Source organism: Lottia gigantea (genome assembly GCF_000327385.1).
Source record: "Lottia gigantea unplaced genomic scaffold LOTGIsca_4, whole genome shotgun sequence".
Classification (NCBI taxonomy): Eukaryota; Metazoa; Mollusca; class Gastropoda; family Lottiidae; genus Lottia; species Lottia gigantea.
The window spans coordinates 1,179,156-1,191,006 of NW_008709379.1; the positions used below are offsets into that span (position 1 = coordinate 1,179,156).

Here is an 11,851-nt window from a genome sequence, read left to right on the forward strand (position 1 = left end):
CACTCACGATGACATAATATAAACCTTAATTTGGATTCACAGACAAGTAAGACTTGTCGGTTTTCGGACTAAGATGTAATCAATTGTTTCTTTTGGCTTCAATGGAATTGACGATTATTATGTCATAATCTCCAATTGCGGCACACACATAAAGACAGTAAACTCTCTTAAAAGACCTTCAAAATTTTACTTTTTTTAATTTTAAAACCCTGCGGATCACAAGAAAAATATTGATAGGGAAAAGTTCTAAAAGCTACTTACGTTTCATCATTAGAATAAACAGTATTAGTTAAGAAAATAAAACCTGTTTTAAAACTGTTGTGTATATAGTGTAACGATGTAGATATATTATTGGTTGGAATAACCAATAGTTATAAACCATTAACTATTCAACTATAAGAGAAATCAACTGATTGGTGGACTACAGATCGATACCAATAGATCATTAACAGATCGACTGTTGTTATTTTTCTTTTATATCTCTGTTTAACATCTAATGAATAAAGTGGTGTTGACACTATGAATATTTCTCTCACATACCTAGTTCCAGCACCATGATAGAGAAATACTGGCATGTGAAGACAGGTTTTTGCGAGTTGGTAAAATTTTGTTGAATTGTTCAAAAAAGCATTGCCAAGGTATTTTTTGTTGAATGATGTTATAAAAAGGTTGACCAGTGCATAGCGAAGAAAAGAACACTGTTCACCAACATTCTGCCAACATCAGACTGGTAATGTGAACTACCTTAATTAATTAAAGATGCGGTGACACTTATCAACATCGCCCCAACATTTCCTCTTCTTGTTTCCAATACATTGTTTAAGAAATGTCGGCAGTTGAGGTCAGAGTTGCTGCTTTTTGGTAAAGTGGTCGAGATATTTTGAAAAAAGAATTGCAAAGGTATTTTTTTCTTGGAAGATTGTTTTCGTTGTCTCTGCCTCGGGGAGAGGGATAGTCCGGTGCCGAACAACATCTTTTGTTCTCTGTCCATTTCTAAGGCTAAGTCTGTCTGGAACGGATGGTTGAGACCGAGAGCGAGACGAAGACTATAGATAAAAACAAAACATTTTATTCAAAATTGGCACTGTTGAAAAAGCCTTCAACATATTTACATTTTATTTCAAAATCAATCCACGCAAGATAAAGGGTTGCACATTTAACCTGTACTGAGAAAAAATTATATTCCTTGATTAACGGGAGGTAACTCTAATTTGACGTTAACAATTCAGACAACAATAATATAATAACTGCGACTTAAACACTTTCTTTAACCATGTATTTATAAAATTATCAAAATAACAGTTTGTTAATTCAAATAGCTCAAACACAAATACACAATCAGTGCTTTTTTGCATTAATATCTAACTAACTAAATCAAACTAGTATCAAACTGCTATGAAAAGATAAGTTTCTGTCTAACCGATTTGAACACCTGGAAATAAATATTCTTTTAAACACCTGTTGTTTACTTATTAAAGATTACTTATTAAATCAAATCTAAGTATTTTGGCTCCTGCTTATAAAGCATAATTTTTATGTTCAGAGGATATTTAGCTCTTAGATGTGATTTCAGCTTGCAAGATAAATAGGAGGTGAAAAATCATACAATCTTGCTCATTTCAATACACAAAAATCTCAATCATAGACTCTTTTGAGCTCCAGCCACACATGACAGGCAGTTTTCTAATAAACCAACCCTCCATCAGAGTTATCATTTTCAGTTGAGTACCTATAAATTAAAGTACATATTGATAAATTACACTGGTTTACAACAATTCATTCATTATCATCTTTCATTTCGAAATTTAGTCTTCATCATTCAAATTGCACATGAATTTCCTGAAGATATCAACAAGAGTAGGCTGTGCTAATTTGGATAATAACGTCTCTTTAAAGTCCTGTATTTCTTTAACATATATAAAGCTTCAAGTTCTTTTACAATATATTGTCCACGGCCTAATAACAATTCAATTTCTTTTTCATCTCTCACATCCTTGTTTTTCAAGAAGGCTGCCTTTAACTTGCCCCGAAAATAGTCATAGCCTTTAGGATAGTCTTTGCCCAGATGAAGAAGGGTTTTATACAGTTGGATCACTTGAGGTCTCATATTTCCAGCCATTTTGAAATTCTCCGATCTGCCTCTGTTTATTTTTTCTAGAAGACTACAACATTGGGAATCTGGAAAATAATATATATTTCATCATACTAAATTCATTCAAAAGGTTGGAAGAAATAGAATAAAAAAAAAAGAGGTAGGCCTACTGATGTCATGAACTATACATAAGATGTACCAGATGTATAAAGTTTAATATTGAAAATATGGGTGAATTTGCCCTGTTGCAGTGGAAAAAAGTCTCTCCTCGGGCATGCTGCGGTCTGTCTCCTTATTCCTAATAATTAGTAGGACAGTTGCAGCGCGTTTAACACTAAAACTACATGAGTTCTCAAATTTATCAAGGAAAGCAATGCAGAGTAGGGATAGGAGGACTGGGTAGGTTTAGGGCTGCTAAACTGTTTATTAATCCTCATAATTGATATTATTATTGGTGTTGTTCATATTGAGCTACTCTATTTTGGATGGATTTTAGATATGGATTTAGAAACTGTGGCTATGCCATTGTTTATTCTTTATAGTGCTGTTCTAACACGGACTCATCTTTTCTGAACAGTGATAAATAGATCTCAATGTCAGTGACTTTCTCATGGTCGATAAATAATGATAAATCATATGATAAGCAAGGAGACGGGCCGAATTCAGAAGTTTCTCATTTTTATTCCATGACAATAATTGCCCGGTCTAGGATATCGACTTTTTGTAGGCCTTCCATGTTGACTTTTGGTATAGACCAAGCCTGGGCAATTCAAGCAATACTCCCCATTTCTCCTACCTGGAGCAAAGTGTTTAAAAGTCAGAGAGAGTCAACTTTATAAGACACTCTCATCAGTCATGTTTGTAAACATGTCACAACGGAATTCCCTCACATTTCATTGGATAATACTGGGGAATACCATATTACTCCGCGTTACTAAATAGAACTTTTAACATTACATCATTTTTACTATTTTATTTCATTGTCTTATACCAAAATACAATAAAGATTTAAAAATTCTCTTTATGTACCTATTATGGAAAATAGAAACTCCATTTTGTCTATCATCTTTTCGTGATATATTCGTAATTCAAGTTTTACTTTCAGGAAACACCATATGTTCGGTATGGTGTATTTAGTTAACGTGTGTACCGGTCGAATACCATTTGATGGCCACGACATCCTATTGGCAAAGTGGAAGTAGATCAGACCCCTCATTCCTCAAGTGTTTTTTGCATTTCTAAGACGAACTTTGAATTTTACTTATGTTACCGTTACACAAGAATGATAAAGAATACAAATATGGTTGGAAATTTTATGAAACGTTGTCCGGATGGCTTCGGCTGATTTTTTCAGACCAAACATCAAGAAGATTATTTGGATTTCTGATCTTAAATTTGTCTTTTGCCTTTGTTGAATTACTTTATGGAGTATGGACCAACAGCCTTGGATTGATTTCAGATTCCTTTCACATGTTCTTTGACTGTACAGCATTATTGGCAGGTTTGGCTGCCTCTGTGATTTCAAGATGGAGAACTAATGAAGCCTTTTCATATGGTTATGTACGTGCTGAAATATTAGCTGGTTTTGTGAATGGACTGTTTCTGTTATTCATTGCTTTCTTTATATTTTCGGAAGCTGTCGAGAGAGCAGTTGAGCCACCAGAGGTGAAACATGAACGTTTATTCATAGTATCGGTGTTAGGCTTCCTAGTTAATCTTATCGGTATATTTGCATTTCAACATGGCCACTCACACTGCGGTGGTGATCACGGCCATTCTCATGGAGGACATGGCCACTCTAATTCTGCTCCACAGAAAGTCGGGATAGGTTTAGAAGATAGCCATTCACATAGTCATGGACACGGTCATGCTCACGGGGACTCAGATCACGGACATTCTCACGGAAACACAGACCATGGTCACAGTCACGCTGCAACGAGTCACGCCTACAGTCACAAAGAAACGAAGCCCAATCCAGCTCAGTCACAGATCATGGAGGGTGTATTTTTACATATATTGGCTGATACATTAGGAAGTGTTGGAGTTATAGTCTCGTCAGTGTTAATACATTATTTTGGATGGATGATAGCTGATCCCATATGCTCAATGTTTATAGCCGTATTGATAGGTATCAGTGTACTGCCATTGATAAGGGACTCTGTTGGTATATTAATGCAGCGTACACCAAAACAGATTGAACATTCTCTCTCAGGCTGTTACTCTAGAGTCAATCAGCTGGAGGGTGTCTACAGTGTTCAAGAACCACATTTCTGGACTTTATGCTCAGATGTCTATGTTGGCACTATAAAGTTAGAAGTCTCTAGCAAAGCTGATGCGAAATATATTTTAAGCTCCACCCATAATATTTTTACACAGATTGGTGTGAGACAGTTATATGTACAGATAGATTATGCTCCGATGTAAATGCCAAAGGATTTCTTCACAACATTCATTATATCAATGGTCATCTTTTTTTTCATTCTTGTTTAACGGACTCAAATTTACTTAAAGGAAAATATATATTTTTAAAATGACATCACTTGTGGTCTGAGAGTGTCTTCTAGTCGAAATAATAAAAAATTTTTTTTAGAAGTTTTGGTTGATTTTGAAAAGTTTGATAATAAAGAAATAAAAGAAAAGGATGGCCATTCAAAAATTGTCAATTTATTGTACATACATACTTATACATTGTACATGTCAAGCTTGCTTTGGATGTGAAATTATACCACACATGTCATAAAGACATCATTATATAAAAAAAATAAAATGGATGAAGGGAGAAAACTTGTGTGTTTCTTTCTTTGGTGAATGTATCTGATGGGTTATCTTCACTCTTTCCATTTGACAAACTTACATCCTCATGAAGTCTGTGATCCAAGTTTGTTTTTAAAGTTCGTACCCAGGAAAGAATGATGGCTATAGATTTTTTATGATGATCAGTCAAAACTACAGACTATAATACTTGGCAGTTTTTCATCTCGACTTGTATGGTCAATCAAAGATATTTATTGCCCAGGCCCTGGGGTAATCGTAATTGTCATCAGCTGTAATCAATAACAAATTTTTATGTAATCGGATGTAATCTGTAATGAATTATTTTTTCAATTACAAGTAATGTAAATTGCAGTCAATTACTTGCACAAAGCTGCTGTAATCATAAAAACTTGTAGGTTATATTTTACTATTTTCGTTTTAAACTAGATCAATGGGCATTCTGTTTATCTTTCCATTCCAAAATTTTAGGGTTTTTTATAAAAAAAAATTACCACTATGACTGATGAAAGGAGGAAGCCTGGGATCATGTAATGTTATTGATCTCTTTTGAAATTAATTAGATTTTAAACTAATTGACCCCAGGCCTAATTTATGCGCACTAAAAACATAAACAAGAGCTGTTTACTTTGATTTGGGGTAGAATAAGTAGTAATTAGCAGAATATTACAATCCTTTTTTATGTTCAGAACTACTTATCCTATCTCAAAATGAAGTGGACTGATTGTGTTCATGATTGAATTATACCTGGATGTGTATTAAGATCTTTGCCCAACCATAGGTAATTGCTGTTCATTGCCTTTTATGATGATCTGATGTTTTGGTTTTTTTCTCATATGAACAGCATAGATTTTACTGAAAGTACCAAATTGTTTCACATAACAGCTTAAATTGTTACAAAGTGTTCAAATTTTTTTTCCTTAATGAAGCCAGATGTTGCTCGTGAAGTTTGCTGGTGAGCAAAGAGAAATCAAATTTGAACAGCTGTTCAATATGTTGGATTGTTTTTTTAAAACTTGAACAACAAAAACATAGTAGTCTTTTTACAGAGCCAATAAATAGTAATTTAAACTTTCAAATCCAGTACTACCTTGAATTAAAGTGGACCGTTTGTGTGTTTTGAATCATACTTTGAGAATGCAATTTAACAGCAAGATCAGCTGTGAATAGAATTTAAGAGACATTTTGAATATTGGGTTGTCTCTAGCCTTAATTCATTACTATTTCTTAATTAAATCGCTTAATTCCTTTAAAATTACTTCAAACTTTTTATACATCATAGAGTATCTTAAATTGACAAGTCATCATTTTAACATTCAATCGCAGATAATTCTGGACACACATGGATTTCAAGGCTCAAATTTCAACAGTGAGCTGTGAACACTATTACTGATTAGCTTAGCTAAAAAGGTAGGAGATTTTCTGAGTTATATGGTAATGGACACCATATAAAGCAGGCGTGCATAGTTACAATTACAAATTTTTTGCATTGAAGCAGGAAAACAAACTGTGGCCCTTTATTCCACTGTTTTAAGAAAATATCTGGATATTTGGTTAAACACTTTTATTTACAGTATTTAGTAATGAAAAAATTCAGCAAAAAAACAGAGGAAATTAACAAGACATTTATTGCAATCAAACTTTCATTTCTTTTTACTACATAATTTCACAGTATTTGTAATTTCAATGTTCTTCAACGGATTGTAAAGAGGTTTTTCTAGTGTGTATCCTGTACTTGTATAGCTTCCATTTGCACCAATCCAATTTCCTGTTCAACTTCTGTAGTTAGGTTGTTAAATTTTTGACTAGTTCACTATGACAAATAATTTTAATAAAGTTTTCTAGAATTACAGGACCTATAGTTGTCAAACAGGTTATAAGAATGGTGGAACTGGAATCTTTTAAGTGTATCCAATACTCATACAGACTAGATAATCTCTTTACAATCCCTTTTTAAGGACACAACTCCTTTAGGGAATTTCAGTTTAATAGAGACTTTATTCCTTTTTTAATACTACAATGGATTTTAAAGCTACCAAAGTCCCACAACTAAACACTAAATGGTTAAGCCGCAAAATTCTTCTAAACATACATAACAAAATAATATTATGTCACGAAATGCATGAGTGCAAAAGTTCATTTTAGGAAGGGTGCCAAGTATACACACTGTCAAAAGAATTGACAGCATTTCAATTCTATGCATTGAAGAAAATTAGAAATAATTATATTTTACTGCTGAAAGGAATTTGTAATTGTCATGTCATGGTGAAAACTATAATATCAAACTAAAGATTCATTTTAACAGATAATATATCAGAAAAAAATGCAATCCTATTCTTAGACATCAACCAGAAATTAACGCAAATGCAGAAAAATGGAAACAATCACAAATGTAATATTATTTATAGCTAAATAGACTCTCTGAGAAGAATGCAGAGTTTACTAATTCAGTAGCATTATTGATCACGACTTCCAATGGGAAGAATAAGCCAAACATTGACCTGCAAAAGTATCAATGGGGTAGTCACAAACACAACGTGTGATTTGTCTGTAACTTGTATTCAAGAAGCAGCTGGTTAGATGTTAATTTGAAATTCCATTATAATTATAATAGAGTGGCCATGCTATCACATACTTGATAAGAGAGAAATAAGCCATTGGTAAAAAAATAAGATGATATATATTAATATTTGTTGAGTATAATGACTTAAAAACTTCCAAACTCGATCTCAAAACAACCATTTTTATATTACTCAATATGAGTTATCCCCCTTCTGTCAGCTGGCATGCTCTTCAGCCACTTTGTGAATAAGTTCTTTAATTTGGTTACGTTTCTGTGAAACGCTGGTTTCCGTGACAACATGAGATAGTGTTACGTTGTTAATACATTCACAAAATTCACGACATAAATGTTCTGCTATAGAAATTACATATACACCACAATCATAGGCTGAAAGAAACAAAAATTCAATTAAATAAGATAACATTATATATTTGGGGAAGTGCAGTGTGATTTTGGTAATGGTAAGAACTGGTGAGGTTAAAGGCTAAGTAAATTTATGTACTTTTTTGCGAGAAGTTTGAAGACATTTATTATAGCTCTTCTGAATCCTAAATGGGTAAAGTTTGACAAGACAGAACAAGATTTCCAAGTATTGCAATATATATTTTGTTAAAGGAATTCATCATAAACATCCATTGTGACACACTAACAGTGTAAGTATAATATTAGTTACAAATATTCTGATTATCATAGTTAACCCTTTACCAGCTGGTTAAAAGGATTTCCTAATAGCTACGATATTATACATGGATACCATTCTCATATTTGAATTAATATAATTCTATGAACTTACCATTCTTCTGTTGAGGTGAATCTATTTCTATAAACTTCATTCTTCCACGAGGTGCTGAAATAGATTTCAAATTTAAACCTAATGATACCAACACATTTCGAAAGTAACAGCGTATAAAAGCAAATTGTAAAATGAAAAGTTGCAAAGGTTTTCCGTCAAACTTCAACTCAAAAGGTGACTTTGATTAAACCTCTGTGGCAGAGTTTGAGGTAATGGAGAAATGACATAATTATCATTTTTGTAAGACATATAGAAGCAGGAAGGTAAATTTATGTGTTCTTGACATAATTATCATTCGTCCGCATTTCGAGTAAGGGTTGCAATCAAATTCTATCAATATGGTGGAATTTTTAACCATAAGTTGGCATTCTTTGCCGGTGTTTTGCTTCTAAATAGGTTGTATATTACGTTACAGTCTCAGAAACATTCGAGTTCAAATTTGACTTGCGTCAAACCTGAGCTTCAATCAAAGTCATCCAAAGATTATATCAACTTTTATCAAGGGAAATAACTTACCATGAACAAAGGGCTGTAATCTATAAGCCAGTTTTTTAGCAATGTGTTCATTAAGGTGATTATATGAATCAAAATGGTGAAATTCTTGTTTACTTCGGATATACACTAACAAACTCCTATAAATAATAGATACATGCATTCTTACTCAACTACTTTAAAACAAATTTAGAACTGTAGGCTAGAAGAACTTTGAACAGGATTTCTACATGAGAAATTTTGCAGGAATTGCCAGTGTAGAAGTAACCTGTAGAAAAACATGAAATGAGACGTTCAGATCTGCATTTAAATCTGTTGAACATTCAAAATCCAGCTCAGTTATCTGCATAGCATGAAACTCTAAGTAACAACATGATTCAAGTTCTGTTTAATATTTCTAACAAAAAGGTTTATAAATCCCAAACATTTAGAAATTAATTTGTTAAAAAACCTAATTAAAAACTAACCAATGGGTTCCTCCACTATTATCTGTATCATCATTGTCATTAACAGCTAAAAATACAAACTGTTTTAAAGGTAGATTCAATGGTTCTAATAATACTGCTAAATCTTCCACTGAAATGAAACATAATAAAAATGATTGAGTTTTCTTTAATCTAAAGGTGTGGGCACACGAGCGGTCTTGGTCAGAGACTTTTGTCCCCGATTAGAGTCTTGTCTTGGGTTTCAACGACTGGCACGGGCACACAAGGGGACTGTTTGTCTTTCAGACGATAAAACTATCGGAGACAATTATCAAACTTGTTTGATATCATAAATCCTGTTGACGATACGATAATCTTGTTGTGGAAGCACAGGCACACGCAAGATTTTACTCAAGGTTCGAGTTGGGGACAAAAACCTCTGACCAAGGCCTCTTACGTGCACACACCTTAAGATGAAACAGATTATACCGTTGTCTGAGTTTTGTCGACACAGGGTGAATATCATCTAGTTACGGTTTCAACATTTATTCAAAGATAACTCTATCCATGATCTACCGTAACAGCATTCTTCCACATAACCCTTTCAATGTCACATATTAACCCTTTCAACACAAGGTACTCCTCTACCAGCCACAATATTACTTGTTATATAGGCCTACCTAAAGTGGCTGATACCAAGTCACATCATATAGAATTATTATGAATTAATGTTACTTGGAATTCAGATGTTTTATTTTTTTCACACCCAAGTGTTTAAAGGGTTAAACTGTAATAAGGTCTAATAAATCACAGGTTTGTCCAATAGACTTACTGAACAATATTCAATTAACTTACCTGGTGCTAGTTTGATAAACTGAGTTACAGATGGACTGATTAGAGATAGTTTGTCAGCTGAATGATTGAACTGCTCCCTTTCAAAATATCTAAATAAATAGGACATCAAGTATTATTAGGTATAGGCCTATCTGTAGAAAAACCAAACCAAGCTTTCAAAAGTGGCTGCAGCTCCATCTCTAGCTTTAACTGATGGTGTGCAAATTTCTTTTTGTTTAACCAGATCTCTTCATTAAATGGGCACCAATGTTAGCTGCATGACATTGAGTTTGGTGTGTTACTAGATGACAGGTCAATGTCTGCTTCCAGTTAACTGAGAAGAATATGAAGGCTATATGAATACGACAGGCATATTCTAACTCTAAATTGTCATATTCAACCTTGAATACTACAAGGTAATTCAGTTCAAATTATATAATCTATATGTTCTCTTACTGTCAGGCATTTGTGCACATACTCTAGTTTCCATGACCCTCAAGTCCTACACAATACACTCACTGAGTGACTGACTCCATAACACTGTCACTGAGTTACTATGACAAGGGTCATTTTATTTCAAAGTTCATTGAACTTAAAGTAACCACTACCAGACAGTTGATCTACTCCAATAGGTTTTACATTTAAACCTTAGGAATGAATTGAGATAAATAATTTTGAATATGTTAGAAATGTGAAAAGAAAAGAGAGATTGGTCATATTCTTATAAAAAAAAGTTTGAATGAACTTGTGCGTACTGAATTTAGAGCGAGGTCAAATAAAAACAAAACCATCGAGAATTGAGGTGCCAAATTGTTCCAATGAAGCTCATGTTTTAATCGAAAAATGGCTGTACGTCATCGACATCGACATAAAAACTCACTCAAAGCAAAATCCAATTAATCTGTCATTTAACCAATGAGGTCCTTCGAGTAATTTTAAATCAGAAGCTCGCAATAAACTGTCATTAAAGTTTAAAACAATCGCTCCATCGTCTTCTTCCGCCATCGTGGAAAACCTGTAAATTTCGTCATTTCCGCTGTAGACCACGCCCACCGACTAACACGTGGTAAAACAATAACAAACTGCTGTCAAATTATTGACCATGCTGATTATGCATGTTGGATAGTTTTTATCTCTGGTTTGGTTGATCATTTAACTGAATTATCTTATAATCTTTGTGAACTCTCAAAGCAGCAGCAGAATTGACAAGCCTAGTGAACAGAATTCCAGATATCATAATGTCATTATAGTCATAACTGTTCATGACCAATCTAATTCAAATGCAAATCTGTATGAAACAAACCATTCTATTTTATTAGATTGGTACATGAGAGTTATGAAACATCCATGATGGAACAATATTTAACCTTTAATAGTTTGAATGGAGTTTTACGTCCTACTTTTCTGCACCATGTGGGCTAATGAAGACGGGCAACGCCAGGTAGGGTACAATGAGAGAAATTTTGCCAGGACAGTGACATTACCCGGTTCTTTTATAAAACGATCTATTTGTTGAGTAAGGTTGGGTAAGGTTTAAATGATAATTCCCCTCTAGAAGACTGATGAATAACAAAGAATATAAGAAGAAATAAATATTTTATTCATTAAAAAGATAACAATTATCATAATATATGATATTAATTGGAAAGTTGATCAATGGAAGAAATTACAAGCATGAATAATGTTTTATTATTTAAAAATCATCAAATTTATGCATAGATATCATGTTATTAAAAAAAGCCATAAGCCTGAAATATGGCAAAAACACTAGGATTTTGTCGAGTAAGGATATTTCTGAACATCTTGGAAAATTCAATACATAAAAGGTTCTTATTTAAGTCTTGAAATATTTCAGATGTGAACTTATAGCTTTACTATAC

General features: G+C 33.2%; 3 protein-coding genes across 3 annotated transcripts; 1 reads left to right on the forward strand and 2 right to left on the reverse strand.

Annotated features, from left to right (window-relative positions):
* Window positions 1-1,867: 1,867 nt before the first annotated feature.
* Window positions 1,868-2,119, reverse strand: LOTGIDRAFT_105652 (hypothetical protein; the record flags this gene model as incomplete). Its single annotated transcript, XM_009059653.1, has 1 exon — window positions 1,868-2,119. The coding sequence occupies one exon, from the start codon at window positions 2,117-2,119 to the stop codon at window positions 1,868-1,870; it is 252 nt and encodes an 83-aa protein (XP_009057901.1).
* A 1,134-nt stretch (window positions 2,120-3,253) lies between these two features.
* Window positions 3,254-4,872, forward strand: LOTGIDRAFT_209561 (hypothetical protein). Its single transcript, XM_009059654.1, has 2 exons — window positions 3,254-3,920; window positions 4,053-4,872. The coding sequence occupies exons 1-2, from the start codon at window positions 3,356-3,358 to the stop codon at window positions 4,514-4,516; spliced, it is 1,029 nt and encodes a 342-aa protein (XP_009057902.1). The 5' UTR covers window positions 3,254-3,355; the 3' UTR covers window positions 4,517-4,872.
* A 2,590-nt stretch (window positions 4,873-7,462) lies between these two features.
* LOTGIDRAFT_182489 (hypothetical protein) lies at window positions 7,463-10,978 on the reverse strand (the record flags this gene model as incomplete). The annotated part of the gene is made up of 6 exons (XM_009059655.1): window positions 7,463-7,814; window positions 8,221-8,274; window positions 8,737-8,852; window positions 9,180-9,288; window positions 9,993-10,081; window positions 10,852-10,978. Coding segments are annotated over 6 exons (668 nt in total), but the record flags the coding sequence as incomplete, so codon positions are not given.
* Between the last annotated feature and the right edge of the window lie 873 nt (window positions 10,979-11,851).